At 45.2% G+C, this 24,923-nt stretch overlaps 1 protein-coding gene across 1 annotated transcript; it reads right to left on the bottom strand.

Annotated features, from left to right (window-relative positions):
* Positions 1 to 569: 569 nt before the first annotated feature.
* Positions 570 to 23,434, bottom strand: TNFAIP8L1 (TNF alpha induced protein 8 like 1). Its single transcript, XM_070931905.1, has 2 exons — positions 22,735 to 23,434; positions 570 to 2,065 (listed from the first exon to the last, which is right to left on the bottom strand). Exon 2 carries the CDS (start codon positions 2,058 to 2,060, stop codon positions 1,500 to 1,502), a length of 561 nt encoding a protein of 186 aa, XP_070788006.1. The 5' UTR covers positions 2,061 to 2,065; positions 22,735 to 23,434; the 3' UTR covers positions 570 to 1,499.
* Between the last annotated feature and the right edge of the window lie 1,489 nt (positions 23,435 to 24,923).

The following is a 24,923-nucleotide window of genomic DNA, read 5'->3' as shown; positions in this document are numbered from 1 at the left end:
CCTGTCTTAAAGCAGGCTGGCTGGGGGATTCTGGGAGTTGAAGTCCACCTGTCTTAAAGCATGCTGGCTGGGGAATTCTGGGAGTCGAAGTCCACCCCTCTTAAAATTGTCAAGTTTGGAAAACACTGGGCAGGGCCCAGAATCAAATTACAGTGAGATAGAATGAAGATGATTGTTACAACCAAAAAAATAAAATAAAATAAAATCCTTTGAATTTTGACAGTGAAGGCTGGACAGCCAACAATTGTGGGTGCTTCAGTGCAGCTTTTCTCTCAGATTAGATTAGAGGCCCTCCAGGTTCCTTCCAATTTGAAAGCATTTCCACAGGAGCTCCTTGGCTGACTGCCAAGCTAAATGAACGGCCGGTCGAAAGTGGACATTTGCAGAAGCGCAACCGATTTTTAAGAGTTGCGTTCATGTGCCTCTGAATGCCAGCCACGTTGGGAAGAAACCATCAATGTCCCACTTGGCCAAAGGAGCTCCTTGAAAAGATTGGTGAAAGACTTCCAGAGTTATTCCAGCTCAACCAAATTAAATCTTTGGTTTAGTTGCTCCCACAGATGCATCTTCTGTCCTAGAAGAAGACCAGATGCAGAAGTGCAGGGAAGAGCAACAAAGATGATTAGGGGGGACAACTTATAAAGAACGGTTGCTGGAATTGGGTATGTCTAGTTTAATGAAAAGAAGGATTCGGGGTGACCTGATAGCAGTCTTCCCATTTTTGAGGGGCTGCCACAAAGAAGAGGGGAGGTCAACTTATTTCTCCAAAGGACCTGAAGGCTCATCAAAGAGAGTGGAAACTCATCAAAGAGAGAAGCAACCTAGAACTAAGGAGAAACTTCCTAACAGTGAGGACAATTAATCAGTGGAACTACTTGCCTCCAGAAGTTGTGAATGCTCCAACACTGGAAGTTTTTAAGAAGAGCTTGGACAACCGTTTGTCTACTTTGGTATAGGATTTCCTGCCTGAGCAGGGGGTTGGACTAGAAGATCTCCCAGGTCCCTTCCCACTTTGTTATGCTGCTATTAGTAAGACAACTCATGGGTCTGGAAATAGCTTGCTGGGTAACCCACCTCTCCAGGCCTTTCAGGGTGAAGAGATACCCGAGGTAGGAAGCAAACACCCCTATTATTTAAGACAAAAATCCAGGGGTTTGGTCACAAGACCTCCAAGGTCCCTTCCAACTCTGTCATTCTGTTCTGTTCAGAAGAAAATCTGGAGATGGCCTTCACTTGTGGTCTCCATCAGAGTTGGTCCTAGTTGCCTTCCACCAAAACCCTTTATAAACCCCCTTTAGTTCCTTGGAGAAAATTAAGAGAGGACAGTGGAAAAACCCAAGGTGCAACCATCCATAACTAAAAACAACAGCAATAACAACAACCCACAATCTCATTCTTAAAATACTACTCCATTACGTCAAAAGCAGATCCGGAGATGGTTGAGACCAAAGAGAGCCAAGGAGTCCACAGCTGAGTCTTGAAGAGACAGGTTTTGGTGTTCAGATGTTGCCTTCATCCAACATTTGGTTCAGCCCTTCGCAGATCCGTTGCAGGTGGGTCTGGTAGGGCTCCGAAGAGCCGTAGAGCGCGGAGAGGAACTCAAAGTCCGCAAAATGGTTGAAGACGTGGTTGATCCGAGAATGGGACTTGCCGGTGAGGTGTGTGTTGACGGCTTGATGGAGCAGGTCACGGCATTCGTTGAGCATGTTGGACATGACCCGGCGGTCAAAGGTGAAGTCTACCTGGTAGAAGCTGACCGCCGTCATGGCCAAGGTATGGAGCTTCTTACGGAAGCGGTCCATCAAGACCAGCTCTTCGACGCCGAACTGCTTGTTGCGGTACAGGACGCCCAACTTCACCACGATCTTGATCAGGTTCTTGATGACCTTCTGGGCTTCTTTGCGGTTGTGAGTGAATTCCTTGGTGACCCGGTAGAGCTCATCCAGGATCTCGCTGCTGATGTCATCGATGAAGATGCTGGCCATGTTCTTGGAGGCCATTTTGCTCAGCAGCTTCTTCTGAGCTTGGAGAGCCAAATTCTTAGTGCTGAAGGTATCCATCTTCCCTGAGAGATGGGAGAAGAAAGCATCTGTCATCATCATCAACATCACACAACATCTTATTATTGCATCATCATCATCATCATCATCATCATCATCATCCATGCAAGCAGGCTGGGACATCACCTGAGGAACATTTTACCAAACTTGACTCTTTTTTTTTTTTTTTAATTTGATTTATATGCCGCCCTTCTCCGGAGACTCAGGGCGGCTTACAATGTGTTAAGCAATAGCCTTCATCCTTTTGTATATTTATACAAAGTCAGCTTATTGCCCCCACAAACCGGGTCCTCATTTTACCTACCTTAGAAAGGATGGAAGGCTGAGTCAAACTTGAGCCTGGTGAGATTCGAACCTGCAGTAATTGCAGGCAGCTGTGTTAATAACAGGGTGCTTAGACCACTGTACTATCAAGGCTCGAGTGGGCACTGACCTGTTTTAGGACCATCACGATGTAGAACCATAATGGTCAGCCTCCATCACAGTCCTAACGTCCAGGACTACGTATACAGGTAGTCCTCGACATACAACCGTTCATTTAGTGACCGTTCAAACGTCATCACTGAAAGGGTGACTTATGACCATTTCTCACACTTAGGACCACGGGAGTATCCCCAGAGTCACGTGATCAAAATTCAGACACTTGGCAACTGGATTCATACTTTTTTTTTTTTTAATTTGATTTATATGCCGCCCTTCTCCGGAGACTCAGGGCGGCTTACAATGCGTTAAGCAATAGCCTTCATACTTTGGTATATTTTATACAAAGTCAGCTTATTGCCCCCACAAACTGGGTCCTCAATTTACCTACCTTAGAAAGGATGGAAGGCTGAGTCGACCTTGAGCCTTGGAGAGATTCGAACCAGCAGTAAATTGCAGGCAGCTGTGTTAATCACAATGCTTTTAGTCTGCTGAGCCACCAGGTGCGTTGTCATAAGGATTCATACTTATGACGGTTCCAGTCATGTGATCCCCTTTTGCGACCTTCTGACAAGCAAAGTCGATGGGGGACAACCAGATTCACTTAACAACCATGTTCCTAACTGAACAACGGCAGCGATGCGCTTAACGACGGTGGCAAGAATAGTTGTAAAATGGAGCAGGCTTGCCTCCAGAAGTTGTGGCTGCTCCAACCCTGGAGGCTTTCAAGAAGAGATTGGACAGCCGTTTGCTCTGAAATGGTATAAGGTTTTCTACTTGAGCAGCGGGTTGGACTAGATGACCTCCAAGATCCCTTCCAACTCTGCTATTCTGTTAAACGGGGCGAAAAGCTCACATAACAGACGTCTTGCTTAGCAATGTATAACATTGAAGTGACAAGCGCCGCGATTCCACTTCACAATCATGGCAAGAAAGGTCGTAAAAAATGGGACAAAACTCGCTCGATAAACCGTCTCGCTTAGCAACATCAATTTTGGGCTCCGTTGGGGTCGTACTGTCAAGGATTACCCGGACGCCATTTTTTCTTCCTGGTTCTGTGAGTGGCTTAAAGTCATCTGATGCTCAAAGGGGATTTGAATTCTCCAAATCAAGGGTCTTTCAACCTTGGCGTGTTTAAGAGGCTTCAATCAATCCGGATAGAGCTGGAAGGGACCTCGGAGGCCTTCTAGTCCAGCCCCCTACTTTGCAGCAAAGCTGGCTGAGGAACTCTGGGAGTTGAAGTCCACAAGTCTTAAAGTGGCCAAGGTTGGAGACCCCTGTCCTATAGCATTTGAAACAAGTGGCTGTCCGGTCTCTTCTTAAAGGGTCATACCGTTGTAACGGTCACTAAATGAACTGTGGTAAGTTGAGAGCTACCTGTACTTGGTGATAGAGTGGGATCATGGAGCCCATTAAGTGTCTCATTCGATTCTTTTCACTAGAGGGATCGGTGGATGGGAGGAATGTATTCAAATTTTAATCATGTGATCACAGGGGTGCTTCAATCAATCGAGCCTGTAGTACAGTGGACTAAAGCACTGTGATTAACATTCAGCTGCCTGCAATCACTGCAAGTTCAAATCTCACCAGGCTCAAGGTCGACTCAGCCTTCCATCCTTTCTAAGGTGGGTAAAATGAGGACCCAGTTTGTGGGGGCAATAAGCTGACTTTGTATAAATATATAAAAATATGAAGGCTATTGCTTAACGCACTGTAATCCGCCCTGAGTCTCCGGAGAAGGGCGGCATATAAATCAAATTTAAAAAAAAAACAATCGATCAATCAATCAGAATAGAGCTGGAAGGGACCTTGGAGGTCTTCTAGTCCAGCCCCCTGCTAAACCCTATCCCATTTCAGACAAATGGCTGTCCAATCTCTTCTTAAATACCTCCAGTGATAGAGCAATCACAATTTCTGGTGGCAAGCTGTTCCACCGGTGAATTGTCCTCACCGTTAGGAAGTTTCTCCTTAATTCCAGGTTGTTTCTCTCTCCTTGATTAGTGTCCACTCATTGCTTCTTGTCCTGTGCTTTGGAGAATAGGTGGACCCCCTCCTCTTTGGGACAGCTCCTCAAATACTAGAATACTCCTATCATGTCACCCCTAATTCTTCCTTTCTCTAGAGTAGCCAAACCCAAATCCTGCAACCGTTCTTTCTATGTTTTAGTCTCCAGGCCTTTAATTATCTTCGTTGTGATTGTTTATCCCATCTTTGTTGGGGGCAGGGGATGAGGATGATGGGAGTTGGGAGAGAGGGGGCTGATGAGGGTTCAGGGAGAGGGATAATAATAATAATAATAATAATAATAATAATAATAATAACAACCCTAACCCTAACCCTAACCCTAACCCTAACCCTAACCCTAATTATTATTATTATTATTATTATTATTATTATTATTATTATTATTATTATTATTATTATTATTTTATTTCTATACCGCCCTTCTCCTGAAGGACTCAGGGCGGTGTACAACCTATTTAAAAACACAAAACAAAACAACGATCAAAATTTAAAATCATTAAGTAGATTAGGCTCCAATTAAAATCCCAGAAATTTAAAATACCCCAATTTAAAATTATTATGTTGATAGCCCGGCCTGGCGGAACAACAGGGTCTTCAGTGCGCAGCGAAACACACGGAGGTCGGAGATCTTACGTATTTCCGGGGGCAGTTCGTTCCACAGGGCTGGGGCTCCCACAGAGAAGGCCCTCCCCCTGGGTGTCGCCAGCCGACATAACTTGGCCGATGGCACCCTGAGGAGACCCTCTCTGTGGGAGCGGACTGGTCGGTGGGAGGCTATTGGTGGCAGAAGTCGGTCTCGAAGGTACCCGGGTCCTAAGCCATGGAGCGCTTTAAAGGTGGTAACCAACACCTTGAATTGCACCCGGAAGACCACTGGGAGCCAGTGCAGCTCGCGCAGGAGGGGTTTCATGTGGGTGTCACAAGGATGATGGGGCATGGGGCAGAGGGCAGAGGATGATGGGGGTTGAGGGACAAGGGGCCGAGGATGATGGAGTTGGGGGCAGGGGCATAGGATCTTGGGGATTGGTGGCAAGAGGCAGAGGATGATGGGGCTTGGAGGCCGGGCACAGAGGATGAAGGTGGCAGTCTGAAAGTCTCAACATCTGTTTTTGTAACGTGGGGACCAAAACTGGATGCAATTATTCCAGGTGTGGCCTTACTAAGGCTTTACAAATTTACAGATTTTGATTCTATGCCTCTGTTTATACAACCCAGGATCGTATTGGCTTTTTTGGCAGCTGCCACACATATTTATACGCAGCGTATGCTTGCTGGGGAATTCTGGGAACTGAAGTCCCCGCATCTTAAACATTGTCAAGGTTGAGAAACACGGCTCGAAATAAACGTAGGTTTCTAAATTAGGGAAAGATCCCGTTTTGGGAGCTGCTTATAGGAGGTGTCATTTTGTCCCAAAATGGGGACATTGCGAAGAACGCTTGCCTATTTACATGCACACGCACACACACGGTCTCCTAGGAAGCTGCAAATCAAATGAACTGAAACAAAAATGTAAGATTAGACAATGAAAAATGGCAGAAACTCAAAGAGGAAGGTTGGTTTGGCATCAGCGAATTTTCATCCCAGTCTTCTCTCTCTGCTCTGTATTCCAGCATGTCCCCAGAGGGTTAAATCTACAAACATCCCCAAAAGTGGAAAGGGACCGCAGACCACATTTTTATTCTTGCCAGGTTACTCTTGATTCAAAGGCAGAAAGAAAGAAAGAAAGAAAGAAAGGAAGGAAGGAAGGAAGGAAGGAAGGAAGGAAGGAAGGAAGGAAGGAAGGAAGAAGGAAGGAAAGGCAGGGAGGGAGGAGGAGAGAGAGAGAGAGAGAGAGAGAGAGAGAATGAATTCTGATGAAATTTTTTTGGCAGCCTCATATTGCAAATTCCTCTCTCTTTCTAAAGATTAACCACAACTCGTGCCCTGCTGTCGGCTTATCTTGCTGCTTCCTCCCCCAAGCAAAGCACTCTTGTAAAAAACGACATTTTAAAACCAACAGATCTGCTGCTCGGTTGGCGAGAACTGTAACACCAATTTCAGAGCAACTAAGAAGAATTAACAACCAATGCGTGCAAAGCCAGAATTGAGAAGAAGGCAAAAATTGCCGCACAGGAGCTGAAGGAACAGGGGATCACCTGGTTAGGCCCTGTAAGAAGTTCGCACAAAGAACGGCGTGACAAAGTAACAACAATGGTGCATTGGAAGATCCACAAAAAATAATCATATTTGCCTGCTGGCAAACTCGTGGGACCATAAAATAGAGAAAATAATAGAAAAAGAAGCTAAAATGCTCTGGGACTTTAGAATTCAACAGAAAGGCATCTGCCACATAACACCCCAGACTTAAAGAGAGGGAGGGAGGGAGGGGAGAGAGACGATAGATAGATAGATAGATAGATAGATAGATAGATAGATAGATAGATAGATAGATAGATAGATAGAAATAGATAGATAGATAGATAATGATAAATAAATAGATAGATAATAATAGATAGATAGATAGATAGATAGATAGATAGATAGATAGATAGATAGATAGATAACATGTTTCCCCAAAAATAAGACCCTGTTTTATATTTTTTTGATCCCTGAAATAAGCGCTTGGTCTTATTTTTGGGGAGGTCGTATTATTTTGGGGCGCATGGAGCGAGGGCCTGGTGGCTCATCAGACAGATAGCATTGTGATTAACACCAGCTGTCTGCAATTACTGTAAGTTCAAATCTCGCCAGGGTCAAGGTTGACTCAGCCTTCCATCCTTTCTAAGGTAGATAAATTGAGGACTCAGTTTGTGGGGGCAATAAGCTGACTTTGTATAAATATACAAAAGGATGAAGGCTATTGCTTAGCGCATTGTAAGCTGCCCTGAGTCTCCGGAGAAGGGCGGCATATAAATCAAATTAAAAAAAAAAAGACAAGGCTCCTCTTGCTGATTTAGCAGATTTTCAGCTCTGACTCCCTAACTCTAACCAGAGGAAATGGCAGGGACGGCTTTGCATGCAGTTAAATATTTTCGGAGAGGGCTTATTTTCAGGGGTTTATTTTAGCGCATGCGCTCAAAAGCCCAATTGGGCTTATTATCTGGGGAGGTCTCATTTTCGTGGAAACATGGTTATAGATGATTGATAAATGGATGATAGATAGATAGATACCGTGTTTCCCCCAAAATAAGACCCAGTTTTATTTTCTTTTGGACTAGAAAATAATCACTAGGGCATATTTTTGGGGACATCTTATTTTTTTTTCTATGTACTGGAGACCCACTTGTTCTGCTTGCTTGTGGTGGGGCAGGGGGCTGTGTGATACGCCAGTGCCAGAGCTGCCCCACGCACCCCACACCAATTTACCTCAGGACCCCCTCAGCCAGGACACCTATTTATTCATTCATTCATTCATTCATTCATTCATTCATTCATTCACTTACTTACTTACTTACTTACTTACTTACTTATTTATTTATTTATTAAGCTTGTATGCCGCCCTCTCTCCGACAAGGACTCAGGGCGGCTCACAGGAATAAAACAAGCAATAAATCAATATTTAAGTGTTAAAAGCTATTAAAATTCCCCTTAAAAAAACCCCTTCAGTCCCATCCAGCCTGGTGAAATAACCGTGTCTTAAGGTCACGGCGGAAGGAGCGCAGGTCAGGGGCCATCCGGAGCTCCAGGGGGAGTTGATTCCATAAAGTAGGTGCACCCACAGAGAAAGCCCGTTCCCTGCCGTCAGCCAGGCAGTCGACACTGCCTGACTGATGGCACTCCAAGGAGGCCCTCCCTGTAGGAACGCACCGGGTGATGGGGAGCTGTCGCTGGCCGCAGATGGTCGGTCAGGTACCCCGGGCCTAAGCCATGTAGGGCTTTATAGGTGATAACCAGCACCTTGAATCTCACCCGGAGGGCAACCGGTAGCCAATGCAGGTCGCGCAGGAGGGGTGTAACATGAGAGTGTCGGGACACTCCCATCACAACCCGCACGGCTGCATTCTGCACCAGTTGAAGCCTCCGAGTGGTCTTCACGGGCAGCCCCATGTAGAGAGCATTGCAGTAGTCGATCCGGGAGGTCACGAGCGCATGAGTGACTGTATGGAGGTCATCACGGTCCAGGTAGGGGCGCAATTGGCACACCAGATGAATCTGTGCAAATGCCCCCTTGGTCACGGTCGCAACATGATCTTCCAAAGTCAACTGTGAATCCAGGAGGACGCCTAAACTGCACGCCCCAAAAATTGCCTCACTTCGCGATGGTGGTTCCAGCAGCCCTGTCCAGCAGGACCCTGTATCGCCACCGACCCCCTTCTTCTACTTGCTCGTGGCCGCAACGGAGCAGAAAGCTGAGCAATGTGATGCTGCTGCGGCCACGAGGCAATAGTTGGGGCGTGGATGGCCTAGTTGCAGAGGGCCTGATGTAAACCGGTGCAGGGCATGTGGAGCAGCTCCACCCCCCCCCTTTGCATCACCTCATATTGATGACACCGCAAGGAACCAAATTAAATGGGCGGCCAGCTGGCTGTGTAGGCGCTTAGGTAGGGCTTATTTTTTTTGGGGGGGGGGGTAGGTCTTATATTAGGTGCATGCATTAAAACATGCTAGGGCTTATTTTCAGGATAGGTCTTATTTTGGGGAAACGGGGATAGATAGATAGATAGATAGATAGATAGATAGATAGATAGGATAGATAGATAAGATAGATAGATTGATTGATTAGATATATAGATTAGATAGATAGATAGTTTAGATAGATAGATAAGATAGATTGATTAGATAGATAGATAAGATAGATTCATTAGATAGATTAGATAGATTAGATAGATTAGATAGATAGATTAGATAGATAGATTAGATAGATAGATAGATAAGATAGATTCATTAGATAGATTAGATAGATTAGATATATAGATAGATTAGATAGATAGATAGATAGATAAGATAGATTGATTAGATAGATAGATAGATAGATAAGATAGATAGATTCATTAGATAGATTAGATAGATTAGATATATAGATAGATTAGATAGATAGATAGATAGATAAGATAGATTGATTAGATAGATAGATAGATAGATAAGATAGATAGATTCATTAGATAGATTAGATAGATTAGATAGATTAGATAGATTAGATAGATAGATTAGATAGATAGATAGATTAGATAGATAAATTAGATAGATAGATAGATTGATAAAATAGATAGATTAGATAGATGATAGATAGATTAGATAGATAAGATAGATAAGATAGATTAGATAGATAGATAGATTAGATAGATGATAGTTAGATTAGATAGATTAGATAGATAGATAGATAGATGATAGATAGATTAGATAGATAGATAGATAGATAGATAGATGATAGATAGATTAGATAGATAGATAGATAGATAGATAGATAGATAGATAGATAGATAGATGATAGATTAGATAGATAGATAGATAGATAGATAGATAGATAGATGATAGATAGATTAGATAGATAGATAGATAGATAGATAGATAGATGATAGATAGATAGATAGATTAGATAGATAAGATAGATAGATAGATAGATAGATAGATAGATGATAGATAGATTAGATAGATAGATAGATAGATAGATAGATGATAGATAGATTAGATAGATAGATAGATAGATAGATAGATAGATAGATAGATGATAGATTAGATAGATAGATAGATAGATAGATAGATAGATAGATGATAGATAGATAGATAGATTAGATAGATAAGATAGATAGATTAGATAGATAGATAGATAGATGATAGATAGATTAGATAGATAGATAGATAGATAGATAGATGATAGATAGATTAGATAGATAGATAGATAGATAGATAGATAGATAGATAGATAGATGATAGATTAGATAGATAGATAGATAGATAGATAGATAGATAGATGATAGATAGATTAGATAGATAGATAGATAGATAGATAGATAGATGATAGATAGATAGATAGATTAGATAGATAGATAGATAGATAGATAGATAGATAGATAGATGATAGATAGATTAGATAGATAGATAGATAGATAGATAGATAGATGATAGATAGATAGATAGATAGATTAGATAGATAAGATAGATAAGATAGATTAGATAGATAGATAGATAGATTAGATAGATGATAGTTAGATTAGATAGATAGATATAGATAGATAGATAGATAGATAGATAGATAGATAGATAGATAGATGATAGATAGATTAGATGGATAGTTAGATTAGATAGATTAGATAGATAGATAGATAGATAGATAGATAGATAGATAGATAGATAGATGATAGATAGATTAGATAGATAGATAGATAGATAGATAGATAGATAGATAGATAGATAGATTAGATAGATAGATAGATAGATTAGATAGATAGATAGATAGATGATAGATAGATTAGATAGATAGATAGATAGATAGATAGATTAGATAGATAGATAGATAGATAGATAGATAGATTAGATAGATAGATAGATAGATAGATTAGATAGATAGATAGATAGATAGATAGATAGATAGATAGATAGATGATAGATAGATTAGATAGATAGATAGATAGATAGATAGATGATAGATAGATAGATAGATAAGATAGATAAGATAGATAAGATAGATTAGATAGATAGATAGATAGATTAGATAGATGATAGTTAGATTAGATAGATAGATATAGATAGATAGATAGATAGATAGATAGATAGATGATAGATAGATTAGATGGATAGTTAGATTAGATAGATTAGATAGATAGATAGATAGATAGATAGATAGATAGATAGATAGATAGATAGATGATAGATAGATTAGATAGATAGATAGATAGATAGATAGATAGATAGATAGATAGATAGATTAGATAGATAGATAGATAGATAGATTAGATAGATAGATAGATAGATAGATAGCAATAGCACTTAGACTTATATACTGCTTCACAGGGTTTTACAGCCCTCTCTAAGCGGTTTACAGAGTCAGCCTATTGCCTCCCACAATCTGGGTTCTCATTTTATTGACCTCGGAAGGATGGAAGGCTGAGTCCACCTTGAGCCGGTCATGATCGAACTGCTGACAGTGGCCAGAATTAGCCTGCAATTCTACTTTCTGCCCACCGTGCCACCAGGGCTTAGAGATCGCCTTGCAAGGAGAAGCCAACCTATGTCTTTAATTCCAGAGGGATGCGCATTGTGGTCAGCCTGCGTTCCGTGAAATAAAAACCCCGATCTGATGAGCTCACCCAGCAGAGGGTTCCTCAAACCGGCAATCAGTTTGACTCAGCATGGAATCCGTTCGATAATTACATGCTTAAAAACAAGCAAGCAAACCCAATTCCCAGCACTCGGATTCTGCTCGGATCTGAACCACCCGATAATTATAAGCGGTCTTGGTCGGACTATAATTTGGCTGGCTTCAGAATTCCGCTGGGTATCTAGCTTGCTTCTTGCCAAAGCAGCTACACAGCTCAGAATAATAGAGCTGGAAGGGACCTCAGAGGTCTTCTAGTCCAACCCCCTGCTCAACCAGGAGATCCTATGCCATTTCAGACAAGCGGCTGTCCGGTCCCTTCTTAAAAACCTCCAGTGATGGAGCAACCGCAGCTTCTGGTGGTTAATGGTCCTCACTGTTAGGAAGTTTCTCCTGAATTCCAGGTTGCTTCTCTCCTTGTTTAGTTTCCATCCATTAGTTCTTGTCCTGCCTTCAGGGGATTGGGAGAATAGGTTGACCCCTTTGGGGCAACGCCTTAGTTATTGGAAGAAAGAAAAGGAAAGGGAAGGGAAGGGAAGGGAAAGAAAGAAAAGGAAAGAAAGGAAAGGAAAGGAAAGGAAAGGAAAGGAAAGGAAAGGAAAGGAAAGGAAAGGAAAGGAAAGGAAAGGAAAGGGGATCTATCCATCCATCCATCCATCCATCCATCCATATCTATCTATCTATCTATCTATCTATCTATCTATCTATCTATCTATCTATCTATCATCTACCTACCTACCTACCTACCTACCTACATCTATCTACCTATGTATCTACCTACCTACCTATCTCTTCTTCTATCATCTATCCATCCATCCATCCATCCATCCATATCTATCTATCTATCTATCTATCTATCTATCTATCTATCTATCTATCTATCTATCTATCTATCATCTACCTACCTACCTACCTACCTACCTACCTACATCTATCTACCTATGTATCTACCTACCTACTATCTATCTATCTATCTATCTATCTATCTATCTATCTATCTATCTATCATCTACCTACCTACCTACCTACCTACCTACCTACATCTATCTACCTATGTATCTACCTACCTACCTATCTCTTCTTCTATCATCTATCCATCCATCCATCCATCCATCTTTTCTTTCTATCATCTATCTATCTATCTATCTATCTATCTATCTATCTATCTATCTATCTATCATCCATCCATCCATCCATCTATCATATCTTTCTATCCATCCATCCATCTATCTATCATATCTATCAATCCTTTTATCATATCTATAGATCCTTCTATCATATCTATCTATCGATCCATCGATCCATCCATCGATCCATCCATCCATCCATCCATCCATCTTTTCCTTCTATCATCTATCTATCTATCTATCAATCATCTATCTATCTATCTATCTATCTATCTATCTATCTATCTATCTATCTATCTATCTATCCCTTCTATCATCCATCCATCCATCCATCCATCCATCCATCCATCCATCCATCCATCCATCCATCTCTTTTTTGTATCTATCTATCTATCTATCTATCTATCTATCTATCTATCTATCTATCTATCTATCTATCTATCTATCTATCTATCTATCTATCTATCTACCTACCTACCTACCTACCTACCTACCTACCTACCTACCTACCTACCTATATCTTCAGCCTATCTACAATTTCTCTCTCCCTCTCCCTCCCTCCCTCCCTCCCTCTCCTCCCCGCTCTCTTTCTCTCTCTAGCATTGGACAGCTGAACCTTGAGCAATGACCCGCAAATCTCTTTTAGTCTGCAGGACGCTTTCTCTTCCTTCCCTCCCATCTCCTCACCTCCCTTTCCCTAATCCCACCCTCGTGAGTTATGCACATCGATCGCTTTCTCCGAGTTTTTGCAAAACAACCCTCCTCACTCCCGGGCTCTGGTCCCTGGGAAACGTAAACCCTGCAGCACGGCCTCACCGACGGAATGAATTTTTCATGGAGGCTTAGGAAAAAAAAAAAAAAAGGCTCTTAATAATTTACAGGCCAGCCTGGGGGAGGAAGAAGAGAAAGCAATTGATACGGTTGTGTTTTCCAACCTTGGCGACGGGAAGAATGGGTGGACTTCAACTCCCAGAATTCCCCAGCCAGCCATGCATGGCTGGCTGGGGAATTCTGGGAGTTGAAGTCCACCCATTCTTCCCGTCGCCAAGGTTGGAAAACCCTGTTTGAGGAAGCTTCACAACTTGCTCTGAAATTCTACGGTTAACTTTCCTACCGGGTTGTGCGCTCCAAAATTTATTAAACAAATTGTTCATTAAATTTACATGCCACCTGTGTCACTCGCTGGAGTGACTGTGGGCAGCTTACAACTACACACACACATCCATCCGTACAGAAGCATTAACATTAAGATAATTAAACATTGTGTATCGTTCATTTATCTGTTTTATTAAATTTATTGCGTCCGAATCTCGGGGGAGGGGCCAGATCAAAGTGGGCGGGCCCGTAGCCAAAGATGTTTGCCATTAGCTCCTCCCCATCTTTACAAAGCTCCTCCCCCATCGCACAGACCCTTTACTCCCCTAGCTGGGGGGCTAAGAGTCCATTGGAGTGGGAGGGGCTCTAGAAATAAAGGAAGGTTCATTTGCCAGGCCCCGCCTCCTGATTCACCAGGCTCCACCCCTTACTCCACAAGCTTCTCTCCTGGGGTCTCTTAGCTTGTTCTCCACCACCCGCTCCCAAAATTGGATATTTAATGAAAGTCCCAAAATGGAGGATTTTCAGCCATCCATCATTATGGGAAGATTTTACTCTTATCCAGAAGTTGGATAAATGACATTCAATAAATTAAATTAATAAATTAAAGAACAGAAGTGATCTCTAGGGCGGGGCGAACATCTGGTGCTGTTTTCCAGGGCCTCTGACTTTTAACTTCAACTTTAACTTCAACTTCAACCGGTCCCAGCCAGCAGGGCCGAGTTGGGGGTTTATGGGTATTGTAGTCTGAAACTTCTGGAAGTGGGCTGCGCTAGGTTTTTCTGCTGCTCAAAAGAGAATGCGAATCTAATTCAGCTGGGCTCTGCTTCTTTTTGTTATTAAGTTTCACGGAGAAGAGAGGGATCGCTTGCTCTCCCTCTTGACGATAAAAATAAGCCTCCAGAACCAGGAGCAGTCTATCTCTGGGAGAGCAAAGGGGAACATTGGCTTCAAGGCCTCCTTATCTAAGATTCTGATGACTGTCCGAAGCAGGAATTACTGGCCTGTTTGACTGTTCGGCTGGGGTCCGGAAAGAAAGTAATAATATTCATCCATCCATCCATCCATCCATCCATCCATCCATCCATCCATCCATCCATCCATCCATCATCTATCTCTATTTATCTATCTATCTATCTATCTATCTATCTATCTATCTATCTATCTATCTATCTATCTATCTATCTATCTAGATCTTTGGTTATTCGGGTTTTCTCCCGCGTAAAATTGGAAGTGTCTTGGCGACGTTTCGACGAAGTCTCATTCGTCATCTTCAGGCTGGTGTTTTCGGCTTCGTGCTTCTAGGAGCAATGCTTCGTGCTTCTAGGAGCAATTTGCTCCTAGAAGCACGAAGCCAAAAACACCAGCCTGAAGATGACGAATGAGACTTCGTCAAAACGTCGCCAAGACACTTCCAATTTTACGCGGGAGAAAACCCGAATAACCAAAGACCTTCATACAAATACCCGCGAAAACCTCAGGAAACAACTATCTATCTATCTATCTATCTATCTATCTATCTATCTATCTATCTATCTATCTATCTATCTATCATCTATCCATCCATCCATCCATCCATCCATCCATCCATCCATCCATCTCTACCAATCTATCTCTACAGTGTCTGTCTGTCTGTCTGTCTGTCTGTCTGTCTGTCTGTCTCTCTCTCTCTCTCTCTCTCCCTCCCTCCCTCTCTGTCTCTCTCTCTCGCATCTACTGGTCTATCTATCTATCTATCTATCTATCTATCTATCTATCTATCTATCTATCTATCATCTACCCACCCACCCACCCATCCATCCATTACGATTCTTTCGCATTTATTTAGTAAGTTCTATAGGCAGTCTTTGACTTATGACCCCAATTGAGCCCAACATTTCCGCTGGCTACGGGAGTCTTTTGTTAAATCTGAGTTTGGACTCCTTTTACGACGTTCCTGGTCGTAGGAACCCCTGCCGTCCTTCCCTTAGTCAAGCAGCTGTTAAGCGAATTTGGTTTCTCCCACAGACTTTGCTGGCCAGAAGGTCGCAAAATGGGATTGATTACCTGACCTCCTTCCACCCCGCCGGGATGCCGCAACCATCATAAGTCCATGCCAGTTGCCAAGCGTCCGAATTTTGATCACGTGACCCCGGGGGAGGCTGCCACGGTCGTAAGCGTGAAAAACAGTCCAAACTCCCTTTCCCTCAGAGCCCCTGCAACTTCCAAGAGTCGCTACACGAACGGTCGTAAGTCCAGGACTTCCTTCTGACGATCCTTCTGCCTCGATGCATTTTCATAACTTCTAATTATGGTTCGCTTGTGTTTGTTCTATATCACTCTTCATCTTTTTAATTGTGACTCTGTGGAAGGGCACACCTCAAAAATTATATGACCGCCCTAAAACTCCGTGTGCGTAAACTTTTGATTTTTTTTTTCTCCTCCACCCTTATTTGCAGGGTGGAGATGCCAGGTGGTTTTGCCGGTTGTGGTGGTGTGTGTGTGTGTCCGGTCACAACTTCCCCGAAGCCGGATTACTAGGAAATTGTCCTCAGGGGAGAGGGAAGGGAACCAGTGGTGGGTTTCGGATTATCTTACTACCGGTTTGCCGTGCGTGTAAATGCTCGCTTCATGCAAATGCATGCCCAGTTCGCATGCGTGCCTGCCTTTCGCACATGTGCTTGGCCTTCCGTGTCGATCAGAAAGGTCAGCAGTTTGGCGGTTCGAATCCCTAGTATACGTCTCCTGCGTGAGCAGGGGGTTGGACTAGATGACCTCCAAGGTCCCTTCCAACTTTGTTACTGTTACTGTTATATTCCATGTAGGTGTTTTGCTTGTGCGTGCCTTCCGCGCAGGTGCCCGGCCTCAAAAACTTGCCTAAATAGGATGACATAGAGCCTTGGTGATTTCCGCTACTGGTTCGGGCGAACCAGCTGAATACCATCTCTCTGGAGGGAACACAAAAATTCTCCCCTGCCCAGTCTAATAAGACCATCCTTGGAACGCAGGTAGTCCTCGACTTACCGCCACAATCGAGCCCAAAAAAGTACATTGCTGAGCGAGACATTCGCTAAGGGGGTTTTGCCCTACTTTACGACCTTTCTCGTCGCCGTTGCTAAGCGAATCACTGCTGTGGTGAAGCTCAAAAACTCGGTCGTTCAATGCATCTGGCTTCCTCGTGAACTTTGCGGATCGGACGTTCGCATGACACCACCCCCCACCACCCCCGGGACGCTACAACTGTCATAAGTCCATGCCAGTTTCCAAGCGTCTGAATTTTGATCAGATGTGACTCCTGGGGATGTTAAGTGAATCCCTGCAGTTGTTAAGTAAGCGACACGGTTGTTAAATCAATAAATATGAGTCGGTTGCTGTGCGTCTGAATTTCGATCACGGGGAAGCTTCAACCGTTGCTGGCCTGAAAAACGGTCGTAAGTGGCCGCTTCAAATGGTCACTAAATGAATGGTTGCAAGTCTCCTCACTTTATGACAGTGTTTCTCAACCTTGGAAGCTTGAAGATGGGTGGACTTCAACTCCAGCTGGGGGATTCTGGGAGTGGAAGTCCACCCATCTTCAAGCTTCCAAGGTTGAGAAACATTGCTTTCTTGTCCCGATCGTGTGATGAAAATATGGGTGCTCTGGCTTTTTATGGCGATGGCGGCACCTTCCCCAGGGCCACCTCATTGGTGAGCTTCCCAGCCGGCTTCCGAAAAGCGAAATCAATGGGGGCAAACCCGCAGGGAAGGTCTCAAGTCATGGTAACACGATGTCTCGCTTTAACAACAAACTGTGCCCACGGTGGTCGTAAATCGAGGACAACCCACAATGGATTTGGAACTGCCCGACTCACGCCTTCAGAAAGCAAGGAAGAATGAATGGTGGCTTGGCCAGCAAATATTTGGCAAGGTGCGACCATCGCTTCATCGGGAGCCCGCTCTGCGCGGCGGCCGCCAAAAAAAGCCAAGACGATCCTCGGTTGCATAAACACGGAATCAAAATCACAGGAAATCTTGGTACCCGCTTTGTAAAGTCTTAGTAAGGCCCCACCTGGAAAAACTGGATCCCGTTTTGGTCCCCACGTTACAAAAAAGGATGTTGAGACTTTGGAAAAAGTGCAGAGAAGAGCAACTAAGAGGATTAAAGGCCTGGAGATAATGACATATTAAGAACGGTTGCAGGATTTGGGTGTGGCCAGTCTAGAGAAAAGAAGGACTGGGGGGGGGTGACATGATAGCGGTCTTCCAGTATTTGAGGGGCTGCCACAAAGAGGAGGGGCTCAATTTATTTTCCAAAGCAAAGGAGAACTGGAGTGGACGATCATTTGTCTCAAATGGGATAGGGCCGTGATGGCGAACCTATGGCAGAGTCATATTGCCTGGCGCACCAGCTCAGCTCTGTCAGCTGATTTTCGGCCCTTTTGGGCCCACCAGAAGAGGGCCTGGGGGGGCAGGGGAAGGCCCGTTTTTCTTTCTCCCTGGCTCCAGATCCTCTCTATGCATCTGGGGAGGGTGAAAACAGCCTTCCCCACCCCCTCGGAGGCCCGAAACGGCCCGTTTCTCAACTTCCGGCCTCTGAGGGGGTGGGGAAGGCTGTTTTTGCCCTCCCCAGATGCATAGAAAGGATCTGGAGTCAGGCGAGAAAGAAAAATGGGCCTACCGGGCCATTGTGTGCCAGGAGTGGGGGGGGGGAAAGGGGGGGGTCGCACTCGCATGTGCGTGGCGGGGCACATAGAATTATGGGTGTGGGCACATGCACGGGCAAACCTCCCCCACCCCACCCCTTCCTGGCACACGATGGCAAAAAGGTTAACTGTCACTGGTATAGGGCAATGATGGGTAACCTTTTTCCCATCGTGTGCCAAAAGCGGGGGGACCACGGGGGGGGTCATGCATGCGTGTGCCCACATCCATAATTCAATGCGCCTCACAAATGCGCGCAACCCCCCCCACTTCCCCCGCTTTTGGCACGTGATGGCACGGTGGGCCCATTTTTTTGCTCTCCATAAGCTCCAGAGGCTTTCTAGGAGACTGAGGCGGCCGAAAACAGCCTTCCCAACACCCCCGGAGGCCGGAAACAGCCCGTTTCCCGACTTCCAGTGATACCGGAAGGCCCGTTTTTCGCCCTCCCCAGCCTCCGGAGCCTTTCTAGAAGCCTGGGGAGGGCGAAAACAGCCTTCCCCACCCTCACCCCGCCAGAGGCCCTCTGGAGGCCAGAAACAGCCCATTTCCCGACTTCCGGTGTGTCCAGAAGGCCCGTTTTTTGCCTTCCCCAGCCTCTGGAGCCTTTCTAGAAGCCTGGGGAGGGCAAAAACAGCCTTCTCCACCCCCACCCGCCGGAGGCCCTCTGGGGCCCATTTCCCGACTTCCGGTGTGTCCAGAAGGCCCGTTTTTCGCCCTCCCCAGCCTCCGGAGCCTTTCTAGAAGCCTGGGGAGGGCGAAAACAGCCTTCCCCATCCCCACCCGCCGGAGGCCCTCTGGAGGCCAGAAACAGCCCATTTCCCGACTTCCAGTGGTACCGGAAGGCCCGTTTCTCGCCCTCCCCAGCCTCCGGAGCCTTTCTAGAAGCCTGGGGAGAGCGAAAACTGCCTTCTCTATCCCCACCTGCCGGAGGCCCTCTGGAGGCCAGAAACAGCCCATTTCCCGACTTCCGATGGGCCCAGAAGGCCCATTTTTCGCCCTCCCCAGCCTCCAGAGCCTTTCTAGAAGCCTGGGGAGGGCGAAAACAGCCTTCCCCATACCCCACCCGCCGGAGGCCCTCTGGAGGCCAGAAACAGCCCATTTCCCGACTTCCGATGGGCCCAGAAGGCCCGAAAATCAGCTGACCAGCGCGCGCATGTTTGCTGGAGCTGAGCTAGAGCAATGCTCGTGTGCCCACAGATATGGCTCCGCGTGCCACCTGTGGCACGCGTGCCATAGGTTCGCCATCATGGGTATAGGCAGTGGTGGGATTCAGCCAGTTCGCACCACTTCGGGAGAACCGGTTGTTAACTTTCTGAGCAGTTTGGTGAGCTGGTTGTTGGAAGAAATCATTAGGGCAGAGAACCGGTTGTTAAATTATTTGAATCCCACCACTGGGTATAGGGTCTCCTGTTTGAGCAGAGGGTTGGACTAGAAGACCTCCAAGGTCCCTTCCGGCTCTATTCTAATTCATTGATTGATTGATTGACATGATAGCAGTATCCCAGTATATGAGGGGCTGCCCCAAAGAAGAAGGGGGGGGGTCATATTATTTTCCCAAAGCACCAGAGGGGAAGACAAGAAACGACAGATGGAAACTCATCAAGGAGAGAGAAACAACCTGGAATTAAGGAGAAACTTCCTAACAGTGAGGACAATTAACCAGTGGAACTCCCTGCCTCCAGAAGTTGTGGGTGCTCCATCACTGGGAGTTTTTAAGAAGAGGTTGGACAACCACTTGTTTGAAATGGGATAGGGTCTCCTGCTTGAGCAGGGGGTTGGACTAGAAGACCTCTAAGGTCCCTTCCAACTCTATTCTGATTGAATTGATTGATTGATTGATTGATTGATTGATTGATTGATTGACAGGATAGCAGGATTCCAGTATTCGAGGGGTTGCCCCAAAGAAGAGGGGGGTCCACCTATTTTCCAAAGCATCAGAAGGCAGGACAAGAAACAAGGGATGGAAACTAACCAAGGAGCGAAGCAATCTGGAATCAAGGAGAAATTTCCTAACAGTGAGGACAATTAACCAGTGGAACAGCTTGCCACCAGGAGTTGTGGCTGCTCCATCACTGGAGGTCTAGAAGACCTCCAAGGTCCCTTCCCCGCTCTGTTCTGACTGATTGCGGCTCGTTGGAACAGCCCGTCGTCTTTCCAGGCAGCGAGAGAATTCATATCCAAAGGGCGTCTACTTTTGATCCGTGACCCTCCGTTCCAAGAATTTCATGCGTGTTTTAACAAGTTCTGAATCCTGCTGCCGTTTTTATTGTTTTGCTGATTTTCCTTCTCTCCCGTTTCCCGGTTGGAGAAACTCGGCGGTTTTTCCCTGCACATTCATTGCAAAGAAGATTTTGAGCGAGCTGGTTCCCATCGGAAAGATTTAAACTACGGTTCCCATTTCTTGCCGGGGATGAGGGGTCTGGAGATCCATGCCTTTGAAGGGGGGCGGGAAAGAGTGAGGCTGGCGAAAGGACCATTAATCAAGACTCACAAACGATGCATACTTATGACAGTTTGTTTAGGGACCGTTTGAGGTGGCTCAGTGGCTAAGACGCTGAGCTTGTCGATCAGAAAGGTCGGCAGTTCGGCGGTTCGAATCCCTAGTACAGCTCTCCTGCATGATTGGGGGGTTGGACTGGATGACCTCCAAGGTCCCTTCCAACTCTGTTACTGTTATTATGATACAAGTCACAACATCACTCAAAAAAGTGATTTATGACTGTTTTTCACACTTACGACCATTGCAGTCACATGATCAAAATTCGGACGCTTGGCCACTGACTCATATTTGCGACGGTCTTAGCGTCCTGGCGGGTGTCACACGATCCCCTTTTGCGACCTTCCGACGAGCCAAGTCCACGGGGAAGCCGGATTCACTTAACAACCATGTAACTAACTTATCAACAGCAGTGATTCGCTTAACAACGGTGGCAAGGTAGGTCGTAAAGCGGGGGAAAATTCACTTAACCAAGGTCTCACTTAACAACGGAAACATTGGACTCCATTTAATTTAATTTAATTTAATTAATTCAATTTATATGCTGCCCCTCTCCGAAAACTCAGGGCGGTCCATGGTGGTCGTAAAGCGAGGACTAGCTGTATTCACAAGTCCTTAATTTTGTTCCAAGATTTTTCTCCCCCTTCCTGAACAACTGAAGCCAAATGCAGTTGAGGTAGTCCTCGACTTACGACCATGCCCAGAACCTGAATTTCTGTTGCTAAGCAAGCAGTTTTCACCCATTTTGGCCACCTTTTTGCCCAGGTTGTTAAGTGAATCGCTGGAGTTGTTAAGCGAATCAGGTGGTCGTTAAGCGAATTTGGCTTCCAACATTGGCTTCGCTTATTGGAAGTCAGCTGGGAAGATTGCAGATGACAATCCTGTCACTCTGGGACACTCTAGCCATCGTAACTACAGGCAGTCCTCGATTTACAACAGTTCGTTTAGTGACCGTTCGAAACGGCACTGAAAAAAGCGACTTAGGGCCATTTTTCACACTTACGACCTTTGCAGCCTCCCCAGGGTCACATGATCAAAATTCATACACTTGGCCACTGATTCACATTTACGACCGTCGTAGAGTCCCGGAGTCACGCGATCCCCTTTTTGCGACCTTCTGACAAGCCAAGCCAATGGGGGGTGTGTGTGTGAAGGCAGATTCACTTAACAACCGTGTCTCTAACTTAACGACGACAGCGATTCACTTAACAAATGCGGCACGCAAAGTCCTAACGTGGTTCAAATCTCACTTAACAACAGTTTCCCTTAGCGACCTATTTTTTGGGGGGTCATAAATCGAGGACTATCTGTTAAAGACCAGTAAGCCAGAAGGAAAAGACACACACCGGTGGCATCATTCGCAGGGGCAAAACTCACCAAACAGCTGTCTTGCTTAAGGACAGAAATTAGTGGTCGTAAGTCCGAGACTACCCTGGTCTGGCTAAGATCGGAAAGTTAAACAGTCTTGTTTGCTGGAAATCTCTCCTTGGATCAACCCGGCACGCAGAAGCCAGGAAAGGGGGGGGGTCGTCAGCACCTCGTTAAAAATGGGGTTCGGCTTAGGTTAACCCCCAAAACCCACCCAGCTCGCTCTCCTTCCCTTCCACCCTTCCTTACCTGCTTTTCTGCATTCAGATGAGCCGATCTCGCAGGCCTCTTTCCTCTAGAGACGGCCTGGATCTGGCGGAACCCTTCGCTAAATCCGTGTAAAGGATCTAGGATCTTTCGGAAGCCTTGCTTGATTTTGTCCCAGTGGCTGGAGTGGAACAAGGGATCCTTTGCGTTTCTCCTTCTTCTCCTTTCTTTCTTTCTTTCCTTCTTTCCTTCCTTCCCTTCTTCCCTTCCTTTCTTCCTTTCTTTTCTTCCCTTCCCTTTTCTACTTTCTTTCCTACTTTCTTTCCTACTCTTTCCTTCTTCCCTTCTTTTCCTTCTTCCTTCTTTTTTTCCCTTCCCTTCCCTTTTCTTCCCTTTTCTACTTTCTTTCCTACCCTTTCTTTCTTCCCTTCCCTTCTTTTCCTCCTTTCTCTTCTCTTCCTTTCTTCCTTTCTTTTCTTCCCTTCCCTTTTCTACTTTCTTTCCTACTTTCTTTCCTACTCTTTCCTTCTTCCCTTCTTTTCCTTCTTCCTTCTTTTTTTCCCTTCCCTTCCCTTTTCTTCCCTTTTCTACTTTCTTTCCTCCCCTTTCTTTCTTCCCTTCCCTTCTTTTCCTCCTTTCTCTTCTCTTCCTTTCTTCCTTTCCTTTCTTCCCTTCCCTTTTCTACTTTCTTTCCTACTTTCTTTCCTACTCTTTCCTTCTTCCCTTCTTTTCCTTCTTTTCTTCCCTTTTCTACTTTCTTTCCTACCCTTTCTTTCTTCCCTTCCCTTCTTTTCCTCCTTCCTCTTCTCTTCTCTTCCTTTCTTCCTTTCTTTTCTTCCCTTCCCTTTTCTACTTTCTTTCCTACCCTTTCTTTCTTCCCTTCCCTTCTTTTCCTCCTTCCTCTTCTCTTCCTTTCTTCCTTTCTTTTCTTTCGGTGGTTCCCGCGGCTGGCCGCTTCTCGGACGGAAAGCCACACACCGTCGCTTCGGTCCAAAGTTGAAAACTGATGCTCTGGCAACGCTCTTGTGTGTGTATGTGTCTGCCCGCACACACAAAAACACACACACACGCGCCTACAGAACGAGACACCCGCAACAGCCCGATTCAAACTCAAGGCGAAGTTCAGCTGGGGAGGGAGGGGGGGGGGCAGAGGGAAGGAGACGTGAGTGGCAGGCAGAGGTGGCCAACCTCTGGGGAAGGCTGCCTATGAACCAACCAATGGGGAGCTGCCGAAGTGGGAGGGATTTAAGGGGGAGTGGGGGGGGGGAGAAGAAGGGAAAGTCGCCCCCAGGAACGGCCCCCCCACCCACGATCCAGTACACGAAGATGCCTCCCCCGCGCGTCTCCCACCCACCCACCCACCCACCAGACAGCTGCGGAGCTGGGGTTAGGGAAAGGGGGTCGCCTAAGCTGTTTGGGACGCGGAGGACCAGGTCCCATGGTTCCCATCCAGCAGGGATGGCCGAGGGAGGGAAGGACCGGTTCCTTTCGCCCCGTTTTTCGGCTTTTTAAAAAGAAAGAAAAGAAAAGAAATCGTAATAGTGATAATTGAAGCCGTTTCTGGTTTCCTAAGGGAGGAAGCGGAGGGGTTTCGGAGAAAGGGAAGGGGAAAGGAAAGGAAAGGAAGGGAAGGGAAAGAAGAAAGGGAGGCAAAAAGAAAGGGGAGGAAGGGAAAAAGGAAGGGGAAAGAAAGGAAAAAGGAAGGGGAAGAAGGAAGAGAACGGGGCTAAGAAATGGAGAGAAGAACTAAAGGGAAGGAAGGGAGAGAAGGGAAGGGAGAAAAAAGGAAGGGGAAGAAGAGAGAAAGGAAGAGAAAGGAAGGAAAAAGAGAGAGGAAGGAAGGATAAATAGGGGAAGGAAGGAAGAAAGGAAAAAGAAAGAAAGGGAAAGGAAGGAAATGAGAAGGAAGGAAGGAAAAAGGGGAAAGAAAAAAGGGAGGGAGGGAGAGGAAAGAAAGAAAGAAGGAAAGAAAGAAAGAAAAAGAGACAGAAAGAAAAAAAGAAAGAAAAAGACAGAAAGAAAAAGAATAAAAAGAAAAAGACAGACAGACAGAAAGACAAACAGACAGAAAGAAAAAGAGAAAGAAAAAGAATGAAAGAAAGAAAAAGACAGAGAAAGACAAACAGACAGACAGAAAGAAAAAGAAAAAAGAATAAAAAGAAAAAGACAGACAGACAGAAAGACAAACAGACGGACAAAGAAAAAGAGAAAGAAAAAGAATGAAAGAAAGA

The sequence above is a fragment of the Pituophis catenifer genome, unplaced genomic scaffold, assembly GCF_029215685.1.
Source record: "Pituophis catenifer annectens isolate HBS135680 unplaced genomic scaffold, rPitCat1.0.hap2 SCAF_1, whole genome shotgun sequence".
Classification (NCBI taxonomy): domain Eukaryota; kingdom Metazoa; phylum Chordata; class Lepidosauria; order Squamata; family Colubridae; genus Pituophis; species Pituophis catenifer.
Note: the sequence above shows the minus strand (reverse complement) of the source record. Positions and strands in the feature narration are given on the sequence as shown.

Bases quoted from the DNA above. Each gene is read 5' to 3' on its own strand.
- TNFAIP8L1 (XM_070931905.1), bottom strand. From the start codon at position 2,060: ATGGATACCTTCAGCACTAAGAATTTGGCTCTCCAAGCTCAGAAGAAG.